The following is a 23,498-nucleotide window of genomic DNA, read 5'->3' on the forward strand; positions in this document are numbered from 1 at the left end:
TCACAAATTATACAGGAAAAAAACGTACGGAAAGGAGATTGAAACGCTTCCATACATTCCTGGGCTAAGATGATAAACAAGATGAAAGTAGCACCATTTAAACGCTTATATTTTAATAATCCATAATTGAAAATTTGGCAAGATTTGTCAATCTAGGCGCTAAGCAATTCGTGAATTCAAGACTATAATGTTGACAGCTGAGCAGTAGGTTTATAAAATGCCTAGCTGCTAAGAATTTATCACATAGACTTATATTAGGTAAGCAATTAGTAGGCACTTGCAGTTTAAGGTGCACACCATTCACGAATTACAGTGTTGTTTGGTCCGTTACGGCGCGTTTGCCTATTTTTATTACAGCGACCAGTCGCTATACCACAACACGAGCCATTTCCGAAAATCCGAAAACTGAATTTGTGGTTACATCACCAAAAAATGAGTTCATGAACAAATATTTAGATTTTCAACTTTCAAAGTAAGATTAATATACCAAGTGGGGTATCATAATATGAAAGGACTTTACTTGTACATTCTAAAAACAGATTTGTATTTATTTTGATGCACATAGTTTTTGATTTATCGTGCAAAATGTCGATAAAATACGACTGAGTACGGAACCCTCGGTGCGCGAGTGTGACTCGCACTTGGCCGGTTTTTTTTCTTAACCACGAACTCGCCGTAAAAACCAAGTAAATATTTATGTTTATATAGAATATATCGTAATGTTTTTTTTTTACAATCTGCAACCATAAGGAACGTAATGTTTTTATTATCAACATTCAACACCTTCATAAGGTGAAGTACACTTTCGTGACACGATTTTAACTTGAATAATTTACACTAGGTACCTACCTCGACTCCCGAGCCATTAGTCAAGTCAAAGTGGTCAGAAACTGCAATGTGACTAAACGTTGCGTGGACTCATATTATTGTCTTAAAAAACTAAGTATGGTTTCATAACAACTACATTATGGATTCCACGCTTATTAAGAAATATCTTATTTTACCAAAAATAAATAATCAAAATTAAAAACAGGTACTTTTATTATAAAGCAATATATTATTCAATAAACAGCAGTAATAATAAAAAAGTATTCACTTGTAGCTATACAAATATTATAATAATCTTAAAACTAGTCAGTCTATATTTTCGCGGCGCCACCAAGGAACACCGGTAATTTCCTCTTCAGTACAAACGGTAGTTGTGGGTCTGTAAAAAAACCATACATTTTCATCAGGGTTTCATCAATACTAGTATGTGCTTATTAATAGATTCAAGCTTGAGCTGTTTTAAAAATTTCAATCATTCCTAGTATGAAATCTTAAGAGCCATTACGCACGGTCGATTAGTCGCCGTGTACATACGCACGGAGTTGCGGCGACTTCGTGCGCAGAGGAAATAGATCGACCGAGTTGCTGGGCGACTAGTCGACCGTGCGTGTTAACCAGCTCAAGAATAGATTGGACAAACTCGAAGCACTTCCGATATAGACGCATCAGCGAAAGCTGCTGAGTCAATTATTATTATTATAAATAATAATAATAACATCCAACGACTGGGGACCTACCCTACGTAACAATATGTTCCATACACTAAGGCCTCACCACAGACAGCTGTGTGTGTAGTGCTTTTTCTCAATAATAATAACTCACCTATACATTTGACTATGTAACGTTGACGGCAGCAATGGGCAAGCTGTGACAGGCGCTTCCTGTAAAGTAATAATGAATATTATGTTACTGGAAAAAATTATCAAAATTGGTTCATTATTATGAAAGTGGGGAGTACTTTTATACATCTTTGTTACTTGTTATCTGGTAAAGCCACGGTGATCCAAACTTTATAGTCCCTGATCATTCCTACCTGTGTTGGAGACAATGCACAGATAAACTTCCAGCTTTTATAGAATAATGAAGGTCTGGCCCTCACAGGCTCTTCCTCTATATAGCATATGCAGCTAATGATGAAATGAAATTCATTAATCCAATCTCAATTGTTCTGATTGACTGAATTTGTGCGATTCATTGTTGCAACAATGCATTGTAGCCAATAGTGAGCGAGCGTTAACCAATCAGAGATGATTGCAATCGTGTCATTGTAGCTGTCATTCTCCCGCAATCGCGCAGGAACCACAAGCATAGACTTACCACAACTGTCAAATACCCTCTCATGTTCGGTAAAATTATGTGACGTTATCAGGGAAAAGGATTCTGTTGTAGGTTTTAGTTTCCAAAATAGATTTGACCGCGCAACGCGACGCTGTGCGCGTCGCGCTACACCCCATATCTCCCAGAAAGAGCTCTTTGATATGGTTTAGTGGATCACCTGAATGGACTGCATTGGCACGCAGCACTGCACGCCCAGCAGACGCCACATACGCACGACGAGAGACAGTCTCCCCTAAAAGAGCCCTTAGATATGGTTTGTATTATAAAGTGGATCACCTGAATGGACTGCATAGGGATATGCGCATTGGCACGCAGCTTCCTCTGCCGCATCTCGCGCCGCACGCAGCACTGCACGCCCAGCAGCACGCTGCATACGCACGACGAGAGACAACCTATACATTTAAAAAACTAAACAAGATATTATTTCAATATTATGAACTAGATGATGACCGTGACTTCGTCAGCGTGGATTTAGGTTTTTAAAAATCCCGAGGAAACTCTTTGATTTTCCGGGATAAAAAGTAGCCTATATCCTTCCCCGGGATGCAAGCTATATCTGTACCAAATTTCGTCAAAATCGGTTGAACGGATGGCCCGTGAAAGGCTAGCAGACAGACAGACACACTTTCGTATTTATAATATTAGCATGGATTACCCAGACCACAGATTTTAAGGCAAAAGTGACTTCAACTAAGTATTTTTATAATCCAAAATTAATCAGAATCACATAGAAAAGCTACTCAGTTATATTATACTAGCGACCCACCCCAGCTTCACATGGGTAGCTTATTACAATATCATAGGGATCTCGAAATTAAAATATAGCCTACTAGGGGATGCCTGCGACTTCATCCGCGTGGATTTAGGTTTTTAAAATCCTGTGGGAATCTTTGCTTTTTCAGGATCAAAAATAGTCTATGTCCTTCCCTGGGATGCAAGTTACCTCTGTGCCAAATTTCATCAAAATCGGTTAAACGGATGGGCCGTAAACAGCTCACTAAAAGGCAGACAGACAGTTTCGCATTTATAATATTAGTATGAAAGTATGGATATTAGATATACAGTCTAGTATATTATATAACTAATATTAGAGTGAATGACTACTACATTCCTTAGTTTGTTAGGTTTCAAGTCAATACTCACCAATGTAAACTAACACTCCAAGATCACCATTGCGATTGGTTCGCCTTAATACAATTCCAGCAATACATAGAGAAATTCCAGTTAATATACCAACTACAAATATAACCTGCAAAAGACAAAACTTCTGTTATTTATTTTTAAAACAAATAATAATTATCACACTAACATCTGATAATAACAGTAAAATCAAAGAACAAAAATTCCATAATTACAGAGTCACAAGTAAGGTAGGATCTGGGAGCCCACTGCATCATTATCCAAAGAAAATTAGGACCTTTTTGATGAATGAAAAGGGGCCACAACTCTCAGCAATGAGGAACATGATGCAGAGAGATAAAATACATAAAAATTCTATTCAGCAACACAGCTGACAAAAAAATAACTATACAACATTTAACTAGCTGTATAATAGAATTAATTATTATTGATTTGTTTTGAATTTCTTGATATATTTATTAAACTTTGAATTAGAAGGAAGTGTATTTTTTTTACTAATATTATTTATAAAAATTCTACAGGATGTAACTAGAACGCTGGCACAAAACGAAGACAGGTGATAGTACTGAGTTGGTATATATATACCAATTCAATACCAATACTTAGCGTTATTGTTATACAACAATAATGCTAAGTTTTTGCTAGCATTTTGGTAGCACCCTTTATATGTGAGAGTTTGTAAGCTAGTGTGTTAAGTTTTCATGGCTCAAGCATTGAACCAATCTTGACAAAACTAAGCAGAACTAAGGTTAAATAGTTTGCACCCTGAAGGAGTAAACAGGATTCCTTATATAAGGAGTCAGCAAAAGCAAAGCAATAAAATGTGAAAATAAATAATGGTATAATAAATCCATACCTGTAAAATATAATAGCAGACATATTCAAATCCTGGACAATGGCCTCCACAGGCACCTATGATAGGAACTTCTGGACTCAAAGATGGCACGGTAGGGGCTGGGGAATGGCTCATTGTGCGAGAGTGGTCTACCTCACACAGAGGTAGTGAAAATGCTGATGCACAGGGCGGAAATGAGTATGTACTGGACGGCAGTGGTTTGGTACTAAAGTTGTTCTTTTTATGATTTCGCCATGATCCTGTAGTATATGGCATTTGGTAGACAGGCGACGGAGGGCCATATTCACGATGAGTTGTTTGGTAATACTGTGGCACCTAGAATTTTTGTTAACTTTACTTTCACTGTCACCTTTTTAGTGTTAATGTAAAACCGAAAGACTTATGGAATTACTTTGCATCTGTTTATCTGTCAAAGCTGTTTTTCAACATATGGCTTGTATAACATCAACTAATGTAATATGAACTCTAATACTCATGAGATTACTTTGTCGAAACAAACTTGCAAATCTTACCTCTTTATAATATTAATATTAGCTGATACCTACCTATGATGTCGGCCGGGTGGATTTTAATGTTCAAAAATCCTGTGGAAAAGTTATTAGAGTTCATATTACATTAACATTAAAGTTTAATATTTTTAAAGGCAGAGATGCGAGAAACCTATTCTGCATTTATGATGCATGTATCTTTGTTTATAAGACTTGACATAGTGACAATGCAATAGAAATAAACTCACATGGTAGGGATTTTCCGATGTAGAACTGCTCTCAACTCCTGAGAGTTGATACACAGGAGTGTTACTGTCTTCTGCCCATGGATATTTGGCCCTTTGTTGATTCGCTGACAGCAACTGTTTGTCGCTCCGAGGAACCACGGTTGTTTGGTATGGATGCACGCTCCGTGGCGACAGTTGTTGTTTAAGCATTTCAGTATGTAGACAATATTACCTATAATTAGTTTAAATTTACTTACTCATTCGAAAAAAACACAATAAACAACAATAAAGAGTGGGATGTAAAGTATGTAACCAACAAAAAAGTGCCTCTATCATTTATCTTGCCTCATTATTGGAAGTATAATGATTGAATCATTTTTTACACACAGATGCTAAATAGCTATCATTTGTTGCGATTTTTGATGGCTTGGCCTTTTTATTTTCTATATTTATTTCAAAAATGAGAATTTTACATTGAATGATGAATTTTGTAAAAAAAACTACAAACATAGATTATCTACTAAAATGACCACAGGCAGTAGGCACAGACCAATAACCTGTGCCAATAACAAAGAGTATATAATCACTACCTACGTTTTAACCAATAACATATAGGATACCACAGGGCACAGCACAGAATACATTTATGGGGCACAGACTGGCACAGACCCACCGACCAGAAATAAAAGCACAGACATTGTATTGATAATAATCTGTGACATGTGGTGGTGACAAAGAATTTCTAAGTACCTAGGTACTACTTCGGATGGGTGGTGATTATCACATAGAGATATAACACACTTTGATTTGATTGACACTTGTGGCTGAGACATAATTCTAAATCAGGCTGATGGGCTGGGCCTATGCTGGGCGGCTGGGCGCTCAGCCATCTATATTATATAAAGTGCCCCATAAACGGTCAAACATGTTTGTCAAATATTACGTGTTTGTCAAATTATTTGATCGTCTGCGTTAGTGTTTGATGCGTTTGTCAAACAAACTACAGTGCGACAAGGCTATCTTGGCGCGTGGTGAAAATCGGAACTAACGTTGCTGCCAAGTGTCCCCTTTGTTCTCGAATATTCTAAGCATTTGTTCTTCAACAGCGCCCCCTGTCAATTTCATTGAAGTGCCACAAGTGCCAAGAGAGCCTTGTCGCACTGTACGTGTTTGTCAAACACGTGTTTGGCTTTGATTGACGGCGTGTTTGACTGTTTACAGGGCACCAAAGAAATTTTGGGCACTATGTACATAGTACCACATATTACAGATCACTATAATATACTAGTCTAGACTCTAGAGGTACAAAGTTACTACATAGGATATTCACAGAGTACAATGTTGCTAACATTGGAATTTCATTTAATGGTTGACCTAATAGGTAGGTAATATAGTATTACCTAAAACGTAGAGATTATATTCTCTTTGGTATTACCTATTAGGTCGACCTTCCGGTTCGTCGGTTTTGCCTTAACTATCGATAGGCAACTCTAGCTAAAATGGCGCGTGAGTTCTCATTTTGTACGGATTATACCACAGAGTACTTTGTAAATATATGAAAAGAGTCTTGCTTCAAAAGTCAAGTTCAAATCACAGAATCAGAGCATGAACAGAGTATCCTACATTGGTGTAAAAATCACGTAAACGTAAAAATGTACTCAAGTGATTGTTTTGTTTGCGTAATTCTATTTAATAATTAGTGCATTTTTGAGAATTTTGTTTAATTTGCAAAGCAAAGCAAGGAACTTATTACTACTAATTGCAAAGAATGGTTGTGGTTACTTGATAGTGAATGATTTCAACATTAAATATCCTCGAAAGTGAGTTCATGACAGAAAAAGATATACATTAAAAAAGAAAAATATAATTTGCGATTGTGTAAACGATGTTTACTATATCTACTGACAAGTGATCCTTTTTAATATGATTATTATTAACGGTACAGCACACACAGACAGCACAATGAACTCTTCAGATGATACAGATGGTTTATACCAAAGTGCTAACAATTTCTGCAGAGATTTCATCAAGGGTTGCTGTTCCCGCGGCAACTGTCGTTTTTTGCACGAACTTCCACCGAGATCTTTCCTCAAAGAACTTTTTCGTTTCTGTCATGACTATCAAAACAAAGGATGTTTTCGACCGAATTGCAAATTTTTGCACAGTACAGTAGAAGAAGAGGAACGTTTCTATGCCACTGGAGAGTTGCCCCGCGACCCAAGAAATATATCTCCCACCTGTCAAGCATATCCCTCTCAAGACTACAAGGTCATATGTAACGATGTGGCATTAAAACGTAATATTCCACCTTCAATGTACCAAACCCAGCATTCACATATCAGAGAGGACGACTCACCACCTGAGGCTAAATTAAGAAGATTTGCATATGAAGGAGTTTTTCGAGAAAATCAAACGTTGCAGGCAACTCAATGCCAAAACTGTGATTCATTGGATCATAAAGTAAAATTATTACATGATAACATTAGTGTGCTGCTGAAGAAGGTTGCAGATTTGACAGCAAAAAATGCCCAACTGACTTCAATGAATGAGTTCTTACTTGAGCAGACATCATCCTATAGAAGTGACCAGCCGTGTGTGATAACCTCTCGTCATGGCACATCTGCACCCCTTGCAACAGTGAGTGTGACTCCTGTGGTGAGTCTAGCGGGTGGTTTACCCACCCTGGTGCCAGCAACAGCCAACCCTAACTTGACATTAGCACCGGCAGCTTCTCAAGCACAACTATTAACTCCAGCTCCACAGATACTTACGGTGAGCACTACACAGCAACTCATGGGGAACTCTGGAGCATTAATAGTTACAAGTGCAGGTGCCCAGCAACTTATGCAGGTCAGTGATTCTGGTACACTGATGGGTGGTGGACAAACCGTGGTGGCTGTGACTCCTGCACAGTTGACTTTGGCACCACCGGGACAACAATTAATGAGCAATGGACAGCAGTTAATGAGCACTGGACAGCAAATAATGAGCAATGGCCCCCAAACTGCAGTGCAGCAGCTAGTTCAAACATCAGCACTGCAGACACAATTGGCTCCTCAACATCAGGCACCACAGTATGCAGCTGCACAGCAATCGGTGCAGCACTTGGCGGCTGCACAGCAATCGGCTCAACATCTAGCAGCACAGCAGTCAGCTCAACATCTAGCAGCACAGCAGTCAGCTCAACATCTAGCAGCACAGCAGTCTGCTCAACATCTTGCTGCTCAGCAATCTGCACAGCATTTGGCACAATCTGCTCAACATCTTGCGGCTGCCCAACAATCCGCTCAACAGTTAGCGGCAGCTGCACAACAGTCTGCACAGCAGCTGGCCGCCCAGCAATCAGCTCAACAGCAATTGGTACACCAAACGTCTACCCAACAGATAACAATTTCCAGCACTAGTCAACCGATGGCTTTACCAAACTCACAGGCTCAGCCATTGACATTCCCAATAATCTCTCAAAGCATTTTGCCCCACTGAATTTATTTCAAACTAAAATCAAAATCTTTTTTAATGTACAGAAACAAAAATCATTTTTAATGTTGTCAGTTTGATCAGTTTCATTGAGTTATTAGATGTGTGATTTACTCCGATGCAGCCATAGCGAAGTTTAAATCTTGATTTGTTACACAAGAATTCTTTGATTTGTACCTATGAACTGCCACACTGGCTGAAGCCAGCAATACATATTTTGTACAAAATAGAAGACACTGCTCCTAAAAATTGAAGAATTCATGTGACCAGTGCTTCAACGTACAGAGCACTAGAGCACTAAAATATATCATGTTGTAACTCTACCGAGGCCTACCTAATGAATTTACCCTACCTCATATACTGATCTACCTAAAGAATACGCTTCCTATTTCATATCTTTTAGTGGCACGCGTATCATCTAACAGTAGAAACCTTTTAACATGTTGTGAACGCAATAACCCAAGGACGTTTAGAGTATCAGAAATAGTGAGTTCATCAGACCTAACGGACCTTACGGGGTATGAGCTGAGGAAGTGGGCATTCACGTATTGAATGCTCACTTGACTGTAGGTGTTCGGGCTTTGAAGGTATGTATTCACGCATAGGAACTAACACATTATTTTGGAACGTGCGTTCGTGTATAGGAGTTGTCTGGTCGATCATTCAGTTGTTCGCGTATTGAATACCAAATGTCTACCGTGTTCGGGTATAGAATTTAAACCATTGGGGTTTAAGATGTGGGTTCAGCAATTGAGACGTATTAAAAGAAGGGTAATAATATTAGTACCCATACTCAACGTGTGTAAACCTAAATGTAAGCTCTTCCTCCTACTGTAGGAAGAAGAAGCCCTGTGTAATGGCACCATTCACTCCAGTTCGTGTAAAAGGGGTTAGGAGTGAATGATGGTTGAAAGCTCCACCGCGCCTTCAACGGTGAGCTTCTGCCTTCCCTTGGTATCCTATCACATTAAGAACATAAAATACCAACGAACACGAGCTCCCCCCCCACTACGCGTCATCATTCAAGGGATAGCGCAATGTATGCAAGCATACTGTTAGGAGAGGTGCGTTCCTCTCATGAGATAGCACGGCGCATGCAAGCATACTTTATAGTGGCGTGTTCCACTGTAAATGGTTTGTGTAGTGTGGTGTGGTGTAGGTATATCGATCTCTTAGAGATCTAAAGGATGAGTGGCTTACTCTACGATACCGCCGAAGCAAGCTATAAACGCAGGCCTAACCTCAATCCTTTGTGTGTGAATGAGTGTAATGATCTTAGAGATCTCAAGGATGAGCGGCTTGCACTACGATACCGCCGAAGCAAGTTATAATCGCAGGCCTGACCTCAATCCATTGTGTGAAGGTATGTTTGCATTTTATTATTTTTACTTGTAAGTGATAAAGTAGTCCATGCTAGAAATCACTCTAGCAAAAGATTCACAAGCACTGGGGGCGCTAGGCTCTCCTTTAGGCAGGATGCACAAACACCAGAGCGCTATGGTCGTCTCTCGCATAGGTGTCTTCAAACGCTAATGCTGGGTTTTTGTATTTTACTTGTAAGTGATAAAGTACTCACGCTAGAAATCACTCTCTAGCAAAAGATTCACAAGCACTGGGGCGCTAGGCTCTCCTTTAGGCAGGATGCACAAACACCAGAGTGCTATGGTCCTCTTTCGCTTAAGTGCTCTCGAACGCTAAAGTTGCTTATGTATTATTTATAAATATCCATCAGGAGAATGCAACGCTCCAAGCAATATTAGGGTAACATAGAGATCAACAGACCTATCTGGTGTCTCTAGTCAATTCAATTCAATGTTTAGACACATGCGTAGCCCAATAGGTAAGGAACGTGTCCCTTTACACACATACCCTTGTAATTTAGCACTCAGAGTGCTCGGTCTCAAGTGATAAGTCATCACTTATTTGTGTACGCTAGAAATCACTATAGTAAAGATTCACAAGCACTGGGCGCTAGGCTCTCCTTTAGGTAGGATGCACAAACACCAGAGTGCTATGTTCCTCTCTCGCTAAAGTGCTCTCGAACGCTAAGTTGCTTTATGTATTATTTATAAATAGCCATCAGAAGAATGCAACGCTCCAAGCAATATTAGGGTAACATAGAGATCAACAGACCTATCTGGTGTCTCTAGTCAATTCAATTCAATGTTCAGACACATGCGTAGCCCAATAGGTAAGGAACGTGTCCCTTTACACACATACCCTTGTAATTTAGCACTCAGAGTGCTCGGTCTCAAGTGATAAGTCATCACTTATTTGTGTACGCTAAAAATCACTATAGTAAAAGATTCACAAGCACTGGGCGCTAGGCTCTCCTTTAGGTAGGATGCACAAACACAGAGTGCTATGTTCCTCTCTCGCTAAAGTGCTCTCGAACGCTAAAGTTGCTTTATGTATTATGCGTGTATTCACTAACCACCATAAGGCGGTTAAGTATTCCAACGAATGTCAGAGTACAAACAGAACAGCAGTATTACCTGCCCTCTGTGATCGGTAGTTATTAAAGTATGCTAGAATCAGCTCAGCAAAGGATTCACAAAGCGCCAAGTGGCGCCATTAATGGCACTAGGGTTCTCCTTCGCATAATCATCTTCCAACGCACTCCAACGTATACCAGCAAATAGATCGAAAGTAAACACAGAGTACAACTCCGTCTGCCAGCTCAAGCAAGGATTTACCGAGTATCCTAAAGGACGCGCGGTTCACCTCGCCTAAGCAGCCACATTACCAGATCATCATGAATCGCTTTTAGACTTTAGAAGTATCGCCCCTATAACATAAGAAAAGTATCCTTGTACTTAAAGTGGTCCCATTCTCAATTTTCTTACTTGAGTATAAATCTTATGTGTCGTCCAGCACATAAGTTTAATTAGATAGATTATATTATCTATTTTTATAACGTCGGTTGAGTTATTACTCAATCCACAATCCGGACGTTATTACGTAACCATTTGCGAGCACACACAACCGTTCCGACCGATGGGTCGAAGCGATGCCGCACGCGCTTTCCAACGAAATATTGATATTTGGATAATATTTATAATTGCACCATCTATTTTAAACTGGCTTGTAGTAATAAGAGCTATGCTCTCAAGTTATAATATTCCAAACTTGGTTTACAATAGAGCCATGCTCCCATGTTTCCACTTACCATAGTGGTGTTCTAATAGACAGCACGTACGATCATGTGCAATGGCCTGCCCGCTCTTGCGTTCCATTTATAGCACCCTGCTTTGAGGACTTTGGTATTTTAACCATAAAGTGCCTATAACCACTCTCTGGCTATGCCCGTAAATCCCTAGTATTTACCCCTTTTTTTCCACTTAGTGTAGCATTTCAATGTATGCGCAGCGGACCCAACAACGCCGCAAACACTGATCGGACATCTAGACATTGACCGCTTGGTCGTTTCCTTTCTTCCAATTTATTCTTCCTTTAGTGAAACAGCGATAGAACATAGTGCAAGGGGTGTCACCGACAAGCCGTCCTACCGTCTTAGACAACCCTCAACCTCCATATCATCAACTAGTTGCACCTTAGGGAAAAAATAGCGATAGACATAGTGTAAAGTGCCAACGACAAGCACGTCTACCGTCTTAGACAACCTCACTCCATATCATTCAACTATTTTATAATTCCACAGACCTGTTTAAATGAAGACTATGTCTTATAAGAGCACTTAATGCAAGCACCCATTTCCACAAATATTTCCACCACACGAGCGCTAGGCTGCACGCACCTTAGTGCGCGCATGTCCCGCCTCGCCTCTACTCATTATAGTTTCACAGACCTGTTTAATTGAAGACTATGTCTTCCTCCATAAGAGCACTTAATGCAAGCACCCATTTCCACAAATATTTCCACCACACGAGCGCTAGGCTGCACGCACCTTAGTGCGCGCATGTCCCGCCTCGCCTCTACATTATAGGTGTCTACCACTATGGTCCTCGTCAGCGTGTTAGAGTCTACGAACGTTAAGTGCTCGCACTTCCATTACACTCACACACAAGAAGCCATATGGTCGACCACCAGTTAATTGCTCAGCCCTCGCGGACCACCCCTTGCAATGATAAGGGAATTTGTTCTTTCACATAAGTGTTCGAACTGTGGCCCAACGCAGTAGAGAAAACTAATGTCAAGTGTTTGATTTTGATTCTAACTCCCGCGACCGTCTGGTCCGCAGGCTCCAACCGACTAGAGACAGTTTTCCTCGATAGACTACATTGACTGGCGGCCGTATGAAAACCTAAATAAAAACCGAATTTCTCATGCACCGACTAGACTGACTGACTTACATTGATAAAAAAAAATTATATACATAATTTTTTTTTTTTTTTTTTTTTTTTTTTTTTTTTTTTTTTTTTTTTTTTTTTTTTTTTTTTTTTTTTTTTTTTTTTTTTTTTTTTTTTTTTTTTTTTTTTTTTTTTTTTTTTTTTTTTTTTTTTTTTTTTTTAAGGTCCCTATGTTGTATGTAGGCTATGTTCGTTACATCCAACCCCCTAAATTTTTTGAAGCATTGCACCTCGCGGCATGCTGAATAAAATTTACCATTACGATGACCATTTACCTTTTCTTCTCAATTTTTAAGCGGGAAAAAAAAAAGTCGGTTCGTGTTTTGATAGAACTAAACAAATTACTAACTAAACAATTGGCCTTACATGACAACTACAAATTCATTGCTACAGTGGACTCCCGGCAATCCGACAAATTACGATTAAGGCGGTCTTAAATATCCATGTAATATCTTTGTCTTTAATTGTCGGTGTTTTGTGTAAACAGTACAAAATTAACACACGCTAGACCGCATCGCTATCTTCTTTAACTTTAATTTAACCTAAGCAATAAGAATCAAAACTACAACGAGTCGAGCACAATTATAGTGATGGTGCGTAAAAGTTATAACTCGTCCAATCTTGCATTAGCGAACATTGTCAAGTCGGTTTACTGGGCGTCCACCGTATTTATTTTACAATTATGAATATACATAGATATCTGTCTAGAAAATCAACTACTGTTACACCCACCCAATAATACAATACACACAGTTGATTACACAACATTAATTATTAGTTATTACACATTGAATGACTTCTTAAATTGGAATTAACATTATCACTTAGTTCGAATTATAGCATTCATGGATTGCTTCCCTTTAACTACAATACATTTAACAATCAATAATAAATGAATATACAGTAATAGAACTTCACTTATCTCAATTATTAAATAGCTAATTTCACAAACTTTGTTGTCTTTACAGCTGAAATGCATAGACTTTACTTCTTATCGATTCAAGAATAATATTTTGATAAATGTATAGCATTGAATTTTCCCCGAATAATTGCCGTGTTTGGATACATCAAAACATATACATTTTTATATGGCACTGCTGCAACTACATACGGACCCTCATACAATAGATCAAATTTACTTATTTCTTTCTTTTGAGCGCTAGATCGATTACATTTCTTTAGTTTGACTAAATCACCTATTTGAAATTCAATCAGATTATGACGTCTATCATATTTTCCGTTCCTTATTTTACTTGTTTCTTTTAACTTCTCTTTAACCCTCTTGCGTATATCCTCTACATTTAGCCTCTCATGTCCTTGATGGATTAAAGCATCAATTGTTAATCTAGTTCTTTCCCCATTCAAAACCTCGTATGGAGTATATCCTATACTATCGTGAATCGTGTTATTATACAACTCTTCAATTTTAGGCAAAAACCCTACCCAAGTTTTATGATTCTTATGACAATATGCTCTAAATAATCTACCTAGTTCTTTATTGACTCTTTCAGTGGTATTTGGTCGAGGATTCCGAATGGTAGTGTATATAGCTTTAATTCCGAGGGTTTTTAGACATTCCTTGTATTTTTTACTGATAAATTGAGAACCATTGTCGGTCATAATAGCTTTTATTTTTATAATATCATTAAACTGTTTTATTTTTGTTAAACAAGTTTGACTCGTAGCCTTCCGTAAAGCAAATAATTTAATAAATTTACTGAATGAATCCTGCACTACAAGTATGTAAGTATCTCATTATTCTTTATCCAATCAAACCCTAATATCACTGAATGAGTCAATCCAGGCACAATTAAATAACCAATATCTAAAGTTAAACTACCTATTTTGGTTGGCACTATAACCATTTGTTGGATTTTTATACTTTTTGCCCTATAGCCCCTTTCAATTGTATAGTACGTGTAGGCATTAAAGGTAATTTCACAGCACATTGTTTTAATTGCAAATACATTGATTCTGATATACAAGTAATATCGCTACCGGTATCAAGTAAACAGTCAACTTCAAAATCTAATAACTTAATATGTATCTCAGATTTTATCTGATATAATGTCTCTAAAATTTCTTGTTCTTCATAAACATTTAAAATTTCACCGTCTAATACGTAAGTTTCTGCGTGGTGTGTCCGAAATTGTAGTAACTTAATTATTTCTTTACAATTTAATTCATTTAGGTATCCTAAACCAGTTTTGCCTGTTTGACCCTTGTGTTCTATTGGCGTGTACAACCCCCCTCCTTTGCCTATTCTCTGCCGTGCCACAGCCACCTTTAGTTTGATTGATGTGTATTACAACCTTGAATTTCATCCAAGTTTTCTCCATAATTTATGTCACCTACTTGTATAGCATTACATTGTTCATCTTGACCGTTATACTGCCGATTTATTGCGTTAAATGGCCTTCGCCAATTCCTGTTACCTTGCCTATTCTGATCTCTCTGTAAGGTCTTTTCCTTATAGGCATATCCATTTCGTGGTTTATCAATTGGCCCTGTATCTTCTTGTTTATTTATATCATCTTGTTTTCTTAGAAATTCTGTTGCTTCAAAAATGGTTTCTCCCTTCGTAATAATCCACATTTGTTGTATTGATTTTGGATATTGCTTCATCATATCAGACACTAATTGTTTTTCGGGTATTTCAAAGGACAACATCTTAACTTGTGAAGTTAATTTTAAAAAATGTCCAAGCATAGTTGGTTGTGTAGATCTATTCCACTTTGCACACACTATTTCTCTCCTTATTTTATTCTGTTCCGTTTCTCCCCAATAAGTTTGCAAAAAATCATATTTAAAATCATCCAAATTCTTCCATCTAGATTTATACAATCTAACCCAGTCCTTTGCCTCGCCTTGTAGGCATTCATAGGCCAATTCTAATTCTTTCCCTTTATTTGGAACCTTCCGAAGATATGCAGTCAAATCTTCTATAAATGTAACAGGGTGACTCTTACCATTATAAAATTTTGGTTTCTCGGTTGCTATATTCATTATATTACATGTTGCATAATCCTCTATCTTAGATGCTGTATTTTCTACAGGCTCTAATTGTACGGAAGTTACATTATCGGTGAGTTGTTGTTCCTGTGCTAAACGATTTTCTAATGTTTTGAATTTCTCTTCGATCATTCGTGTATTTCTGTTTATCAATTTGTATAACATTGAAAATTCTTTATTCCTTACACTAGAAGGCTTTGCTTTTACTAGTCTTCTGCGTTTGGGCGCTACTTCTACATCACCAGCAACATTTCTTCCCGGCATTGGCTGGTTAACATTTATATCATTTTCTGTTACTACATTCTCTGATTGTACTGGTGATTGCGCTTTCCTTTTCCTACCCCTCCTAGTTCTTTGCTCCATTTTTTTTTTTCGTACACTTGTTACTAATTTATTTTTATTTTACTTTTATTAACTAAACTCAAGGAAGTCTCTTACGTGTTAACTTATTCAATGTGACGTTTAATTCTGTAAACAAAAAAAAATTATTCGGTTGTGTGCTTTACCTAATTTCTCAACCCCCAGATCAGAAGTCATCCAGGCCATAATGAACTCAAGATCTCTTCTGACTCTCTCCACTTCACAAGCAACAATTGTAGGCTTTCGCCCAATTTATCCTACCTATATAATCTTTATACCATCTGTTTAGCCGTAATAACCCAGTTTCGAATCCTGGTCACGGCACCAATTGTATCTCTACCGAGGCCTACCTAATGAATTACCCTACCTCATATACTGATCTACCTAAAGAATACGCTTCCTATTTCATATCTTTTAGTGGCACGCGTATCATCTAACAGTAGAAACCTTTTAACATGTTGTGAACGCAATAACCCAAGGACGTTTAGAGTATCAGAAATAGTGAGTTCATCAGACCTAACGGACCTTACGGGGTATGAGCTGAGGAAGTGGGCATTCACGTATTGAATGCTCAAATGACTGTAGGTGTTCGGGCTTTGAAGGTATGTATTCACGCATAGAAACTAACACATTATTTTGGAACGTGCGTTCGTGTATAGGAGTTGTCTGGTCGATCATTCAGTTGTTCGCGTATTGAATACCAAATGTCTACCGTGTTCGGGTATAGAATTTAAACCATTGGGGTTTAAGATGTGGGTTCAGCAATTGAGACGTATTAAAAGAAGTGTAATAATATTAGTACCCATACTCAACGTGTGTAAACCTAAATGTAAGCTCTTCCTCCTACTGTAGGAAGAAGAAGCCCTGTGTAATGGCACCATTCACTCCAGTTCGTGTAAAAGGGGTTAGGAGTGAATGATGGTTGAAAGCTCCGCCGCGCCTTCAACGGTGAGCTTCTGCCTTCCCTTGGTATCCTATCACATTAAGAACATAAAATACCAACGAACACGAGCTCCCCCCCACTACGCGTCATCATTCAAGGGATAGCGCAATGTATGCAAGCATACTGTTAGGAGAGGTGCGTTCCTCTCATGAGATAGCACGGCGCATGCAAGCATACTTTATAGTGGCGTGTTCCACTGTAAATGGTTTGTGTAGTGTGGTGTGGTGTAGGTATATCGATCTCTTAGAGATCTAAAGGATGAGTGGCTTACTCTACGATACCGCCGAAGCAAGCTATAAACGCAGGCCTAACCTCAATCCTTTGTGTGTGAATGAGTGTAATGATCTTAGAGATCTCAAGGATGAGCGGCTTGCACTACGATACCGCCGAAGCAAGTTATAATCGCAGGCCTGACCTCAATCCATTGTGTGAAGGTATGTTGCATTTTATTATTTTTACTTGTAAGTGATAAAGTAGTCCATGCTAGAAATCACTCTAGCAAAAGATTCACAAGCACTGGGGCGCTAGGCTCTCCTTTAGGCAGGATGCACAAACACCAGAGCGCTATGGTCGTCTCTCGCATAGGTGTCTTCAAACGCTAATGCTGGGTTTTTGTATTTTACTTGTAAGTGATAAAGTACTCACGCTAGAAATCACTCTCTAGCAAAAGATTCACAAGCACTGGGGCGCTAGGCTCTCCTTTAGGCAGGATGCACAAACACCAGAGTGCTATGGTCCTCTTTCGCTTAAGTGCTCTCGAACGCTAAAGTTGCTTATGTATTATTATAAATATCCATCAGAGAATGCAACGCTCCAAGCAATATTAGGGTAACATAGAGATCAACAGACCTATCTGGTGTCTCTAGTCAATTCAATTCAATGTTTAGACACATGCGTAGCCCAATAGGTAAGGAACGTGTCCCTTTACACACATACCCTTGTAATTTAGCACTCAGAGTGCTCGGTCTCAAGTGATAAGTCATCACTTATTTGTGTACGCTAGAAATCACTATAGTAAAGATTCACAAGCACTGGGCGCTAGGCTCTCCTTTAGGTAGGATGCACAAACACCAGAGTGCTATGTTCCTCTCTCGCTAAAGTGCTCTCGAACGCTAAAGTTGCTTTATGTATTATTTATAAATAGCCATCAGAAGAATGCAACGCTCCAAGCAATATTAGGGTAACATAGAGATCAACAGACCTATCTGGTGTCTCTAGTCAATTCAATTCAATGTTCAGACACATGCGTAGCCCAATAGGTAAGGAACGTGTCCCTTTACACACATACCCTTGTAATTTAGCACTCAGAGTGCTCGGTCTCAAGTGATAAGTCATCACTTATTTGTGTACGCTAAAAATCACTATAGTAAAAGATTCACAAGCACTGGGCGCTAGGCTCTCCTTTAGGTAGGATGCACAAACACCAGAGTGCTATGTTCCTCTCTCGCTAAAGTGCTCTCGAACGCTAAAGTTGCTTTATGTATTATGCGTGTATTCACTAACCACCATAAGGCGGTTAAGTATTCCAACGAATGTCAGAGTACAAACAGAACAGCAGTATTACCTGCCCTCTGTGATCGGTAGTTATTAAAGTATGCTAGAATCAGCTCAGCAAAGGATTCACAAAGCGCCAAGTGGCGCCATTAATGGCACTAGGGTTCTCCTTCGCATAATCATCTTCCAACGCACTCCAACGTATACCAGCAAATAGATCGAAAGTAAACACAGAGTACAACTCCGTCTGCCAGCTCAAGCAAGGATTTACCGAGTATCCTAAAGGACGCGCGGTTCACCTCGCCTAAGCAGCCACATTACCAGATCAATCATGAATCGCTTTTAGACTTTAGAAGTATCGCCCCTATAACATAAGAAAAGTATCCTTGTACTTAAAGTGGTCCCATTCTCAAATTTTCTTACTTGAGTATAAATCTTATGTGTCGTCCAGCACATAAGTTTAATTAGATAGATTATATTATCTATTTTTATAACGTCGGTTGAGTTATTACTCAATCCACAATCCGGACGTTATTACGTAACCATTTGCGAGCACACACACCGTTCCGACCGATGGGGTCGAAGCGATGCCGCACGCGCTTTCCAACGAAATATTGATATTTGGATAATATTTATAATTGCACCATCTATTTAAACTGGCTTGTAAGTAATAAGAGCTATGCTCTCAAGTTATAATATTCCAAACTTGGTTTACAATAGAGCCATGCTCCCATGTTTCCACCTACCATAGTGGTGTTCTAATAGACAGCACGTACGATCATGTGCATGCCTGCCCGCTCTTGCGTTCATTTTATAGCACCCTGCTTTGAGACTTTGTATTTACATAAGTGTATAACCTCTGGCTATGCCAGTAAATCCCTGTATTTTACCCCTTTTTTCCACTTAGTGGTAGCATTCAATGTATGGCGCAGCGGACCCAACACGCGCAACACTGATTCGGCATTAGGACATTGACCGCTTGGTCGTTCCTTTCTTCCAATTATTCTCCTTTAGTGAAACAGCGATAGACATAGTGCAAGGTGTCACCGACAAGCACGTCTACCGTCTTAGACAACCTCACCTCCATATCATTCAACTAGTTGCACCTTAGGGAAAAAATAGCGATAGACATAGTGCAAAGTGCCACCGACAAGCACGTCTACCGTCTTAGACAACCTCACCTCCATATCATTCAACTATTTTATAATTCCACAGACCTGTTTAAATGAAGACTATGTCCTCATAAGACACTTAATGCAAGCACCCATTTCCACAAATATTTCCACCACACGAGCGCTAGGCTGCACGCACCTTAGTGCGCGCATGTCCCGCCTCGCCTCTACTCATTATAGTTTCACAGACCTGTTTAATTGAAGACTATGTCTTCCTCCATAAGAGCACTTAATGCAAGCACCCATTTCCACAAATATTTCCACCACACGAGCGCTAGGCTGCACGCACCTTAGTGCGCGCATGTCCCGCCTCGCCTCTACTCATTATAGGTGTCTACCACTATGGTCCTCGTCAGCGTGTTAGAGTCTACGAACGTTAAGTGCTCGCACTTCCATTACACTCACACACAAGAAGCCATATGGTCGACCACCAGTTAATTGCTCAGCCCTCGCGGACCACCCCTTGCAATGATAAGGGAATTTGTTCTTTCACATAAGTGTTCGAACTGTGGCCCAACGCAGTAGAGAAAACTAATGTCAAGTGTTTGATTTTGATTCTAACTCCCGCGACCGTCTGGTCCGCAGGCTCCAACCGACTAGAGACAGTTTTCCTCGATAGACTACATTGACTGGCGGCCGTATGAAAACCTAAATAAAAACCGAATTTCTCATGCACCGACTAGACTGACTGACTTACATTGGTAAAAAAAATAAAATTATATACATTTTTTTTTTTTTTTTTTTTTTTTTTTTTTTTTTTTTTTTTTTTTTTTTTTTTTTTGTTTTTTTTTTTTTTTAAGGTCCCTATGTTGTATGTAGGCTATGTTCGTACACTAGTTGTCAAATACCGTATTCAAAAATCTTGCCTAATATGCCTGGAATCCATGCCTAAATGTCTAATATAATTTCACTTTCCGATTCCTAATCCGAACATCTAAGGAATAAAAATGTAGCAACCATTTTTTAAACATTTGAAGCATAGTATATTACATCCTACTTAGATGAATTTTTATAATTATTTAATATCTCTGAAGATGATTAAGAATCAGTCTTTCTTTGTTTTTGAGTTGAAAACAGTCTTGATATAGGGATGTGATTATATTGCACGCAGTGCTGTTTGGTAGAATTCACACACTTTTGAGAATATTATGGAATAGGGAGGACTTTCAGGCATGTAGTTAGTAGTAGCTAGTACAACTACGTACCTATACAAAAAACGAAACGCTGAATGTGCGGTCCCTGACAATGAGTTTGGACCGTGGATTCATAAGTATATTGATTTGACTCTTTACATATACAGCATATTCGCATACTTAAAAGCTATATTAAAATTTTGTACATATAAAAAGGGGAAGCGAGGAAATGAGATATTTACCTTAAACAAAGTAATTTCCGTGCCAAAGTTATAAGATTGCGTTGTTGCGCGTAATTTTGAGTAGGTAACAAAGAATGTGAGCTTCGCCGGAAATTAAATTATAATTTCATGAGTGTAATACTTTGTATGTATGTAACTCCTTGGCTGCCTTAGTCTAGTGATTAGCATGTTCGACTGACGAGGTTCTGGGTTTGATTTCCGGGGGGCTTGCTTTAAAGTTGAAGGAAAAACATCGTGAGGAAACCTGCATGCCTGAGGAATTCGCCATAATGTCTCAAAGATGTGTAAGTTACCAATCCGCACATGGCCAGCGTAGTAGACTATGACCAAAACCGATCTCACTCTGAGAGGAGACCTGTGCTCGGTAAGTGAGCCGGCGATGTTTGATCATGATTAGATTATACACGCGACTTCGTCCACGTGAATATAGCTTTTTTAAATCCCGTGGGAACTATTGATTTTCGGCATAAAAATAGTCTATTTGTTAGTCATAAGCTATCTCCATTACGAGTTTCAGACAAATCCGTCCCGTAGTTTTTGCGTACATACATGAGTAACAAACACATACACACACACACACACGCAAACTTTCTCCTTTATTGGTGTGATTCGTTTAAATGCGAACATCGATACCACAAGACGGTGTAATTGAAGCAAGGGAGGGAAGGTAAATTCGTTTATTATAATTACCTCCTAATATTCTCAAATATTGTCTTTGAATATCTGTACTTACCTACATGGAAATTCTATTAACGAGGTAATTATGTGACTTTGTACTTAATTCGAGTTCGCTAAATTTTCACCATACCGTTAATGCCTTGCTATTATCCCTTCGTAGCTTTAGTTTTAAGTTACGTATTAATTATCACCACTACATCATTGTATTGCAAATTCAGCATGTGACAATCAGAAAGTTTATACAATAACTAATGGTGCCCGCGACTTCCTCCGCGCGGCATTAGGTTTATAAAAATCCCTCTTTGATTTTCCGGGATAAAAAGTAGCCTATGTCACTCTCCAGGTCTTTATCTATACCCATGCAAAAAATCACGTCAATCCGTTGCACCGTCGTTGCGATGTGATTGAACGACAAACCAACAAAAACCAAATAAACCAACAAATCAAAACACCAACAAACAAAGACACTTTCACATTTATAACGAGTACTAGTACTACTTAGGTACTGATTAGGTACTGATACCTAATCTGAATAAATTATTTGACTCCGAGTTTATAAATATCCATACAAAAAATCACGTCGATCCGATGTTCCGTTGTGGTGTGATTGAAGCACGAAACAAAAAACATACAGCTCGCACTTATATGGATGGTGATAGATTAGGTAGCTAGCTGTTACTTTTCCAAGTAGAAGTATATTACTCAAGATAAATGAACATACTATCGAGCCTGTACGTAGTAAGTCCATTGATTAATGCCTGTGATGTGTGGAAGCTTTATACTATATAACTAGACCTAATCCTAACCGAGATTACAAAAGCCAGAGAAGTATAAACCATATCAACCACTAGAACAAAACTGTTTCAACTCAAAAATCTTGCATTTTGATATAACTCAGTTCTGACCCCTGACTCAAATATCTGCACGGAAAAAACTGTTCCGCCGTTCAACGATTTTGATGAAATTCGGTACAGAGATAGTTTGCATCCCGGGGAAGGACATATGCTACTTTTATTCCGGAAAATCAAAGAGTTCCCACGGGATTTTTAAAAACCTAAATCTACGCGGACGAAGTCGCGGCCATTATCTAGTATTAAAATAAATAATTAATACTCAAAAAATATCAATTAATTCATTGATTCTAAATCAATAGTATAGTTAATTGTGATTTGGTTTGAAACCAAATCAAAATTAAGTCAAAGGGGTATCACAACAAGGCCTACAGATTGTCCACAAAACATATTGACAAAATGCACACATGTTTTAAACCGCTAATCTATTCACAACGTTAATTCAATCGTGCTCATCAGCAGAATAAACGTTAATGTGTACTAATTAATAGGACTTGTTTGTATCCATTTTCTAGAATAATTCAGCAATTTGACATAATCTCTTGCATCTGGTAATGCAATAGGCTGTTATTGTAAAATCATACTTAATGATAATCTGTACCGATTTAAAGCGCCCCATCGAGTTACCGAGATTTAAAATTGACATTCGTGTCAAATGGACTTAAAAAATCGTTCTGTTGACAGATGTATTCTCATCACTTGTTAGTTCAGAGTACGCTCACATGACGCTCACTGCTATTAGCGCCAAATTGGCGAAAATGTCAACAATCATAGGTCCAGCGTGTATTAATAGAGGTCAGTGATAATAGAGTCGTGAGGGATTGCTGAAATTACTTGAATCATAAAGGTATCGATTTTATTGTTGTTACAAATATCCTATATCACATAACATTGGGGCCGATTCTCTAGGCGGTTTTCTAATTTTAAAATGTCTTATATTAGACTTAGA

General features: G+C 38.6%; 2 protein-coding genes across 3 annotated transcripts; one reads left to right on the plus strand and one right to left on the minus strand.

The window, feature by feature from the left end:
* Positions 1-1,019: 1,019 nt before the first annotated feature.
* Positions 1,020-5,409, minus strand: LOC117987428 (uncharacterized). Of its 2 annotated transcripts, none has more exons than XM_069502488.1 (7): positions 5,195-5,409; positions 4,899-5,109; positions 4,163-4,477; positions 3,310-3,415; positions 2,443-2,558; positions 1,651-1,709; positions 1,020-1,207 (listed from the first exon to the last, which is right to left on the minus strand). In XM_069502488.1, the coding sequence occupies exons 2-7, from the start codon at positions 5,085-5,087 to the stop codon at positions 1,135-1,137; spliced, it is 858 nt and encodes a 285-aa protein (XP_069358589.1). In that variant the 5' UTR covers positions 5,088-5,109; positions 5,195-5,409; the 3' UTR covers positions 1,020-1,134. The 2 variants fall into 2 exon arrangements, with proteins under 2 accessions (XP_069358589.1, XP_034830328.1); XM_034974437.2 differs by having other exon boundaries at positions 5,223-5,408.
* A 1,045-nt stretch (positions 5,410-6,454) lies between these two features.
* Positions 6,455-8,658, plus strand: LOC117987581 (nucleosome-remodeling factor subunit NURF301-like). The gene has a single exon (XM_069502454.1). The coding sequence runs from the start codon at positions 6,801-6,803 to the stop codon at positions 8,358-8,360; it is 1,560 nt and encodes a 519-aa protein (XP_069358555.1). The 5' UTR covers positions 6,455-6,800; the 3' UTR covers positions 8,361-8,658.
* Positions 8,659-23,498: the final 14,840 nt, after the last annotated feature.

Source organism: Maniola hyperantus, chromosome 13 (assembly GCF_902806685.2).
Source record: "Maniola hyperantus chromosome 13, iAphHyp1.2, whole genome shotgun sequence".
NCBI lineage: Eukaryota > Metazoa > Arthropoda > Insecta > Lepidoptera > Nymphalidae > Maniola > Maniola hyperantus.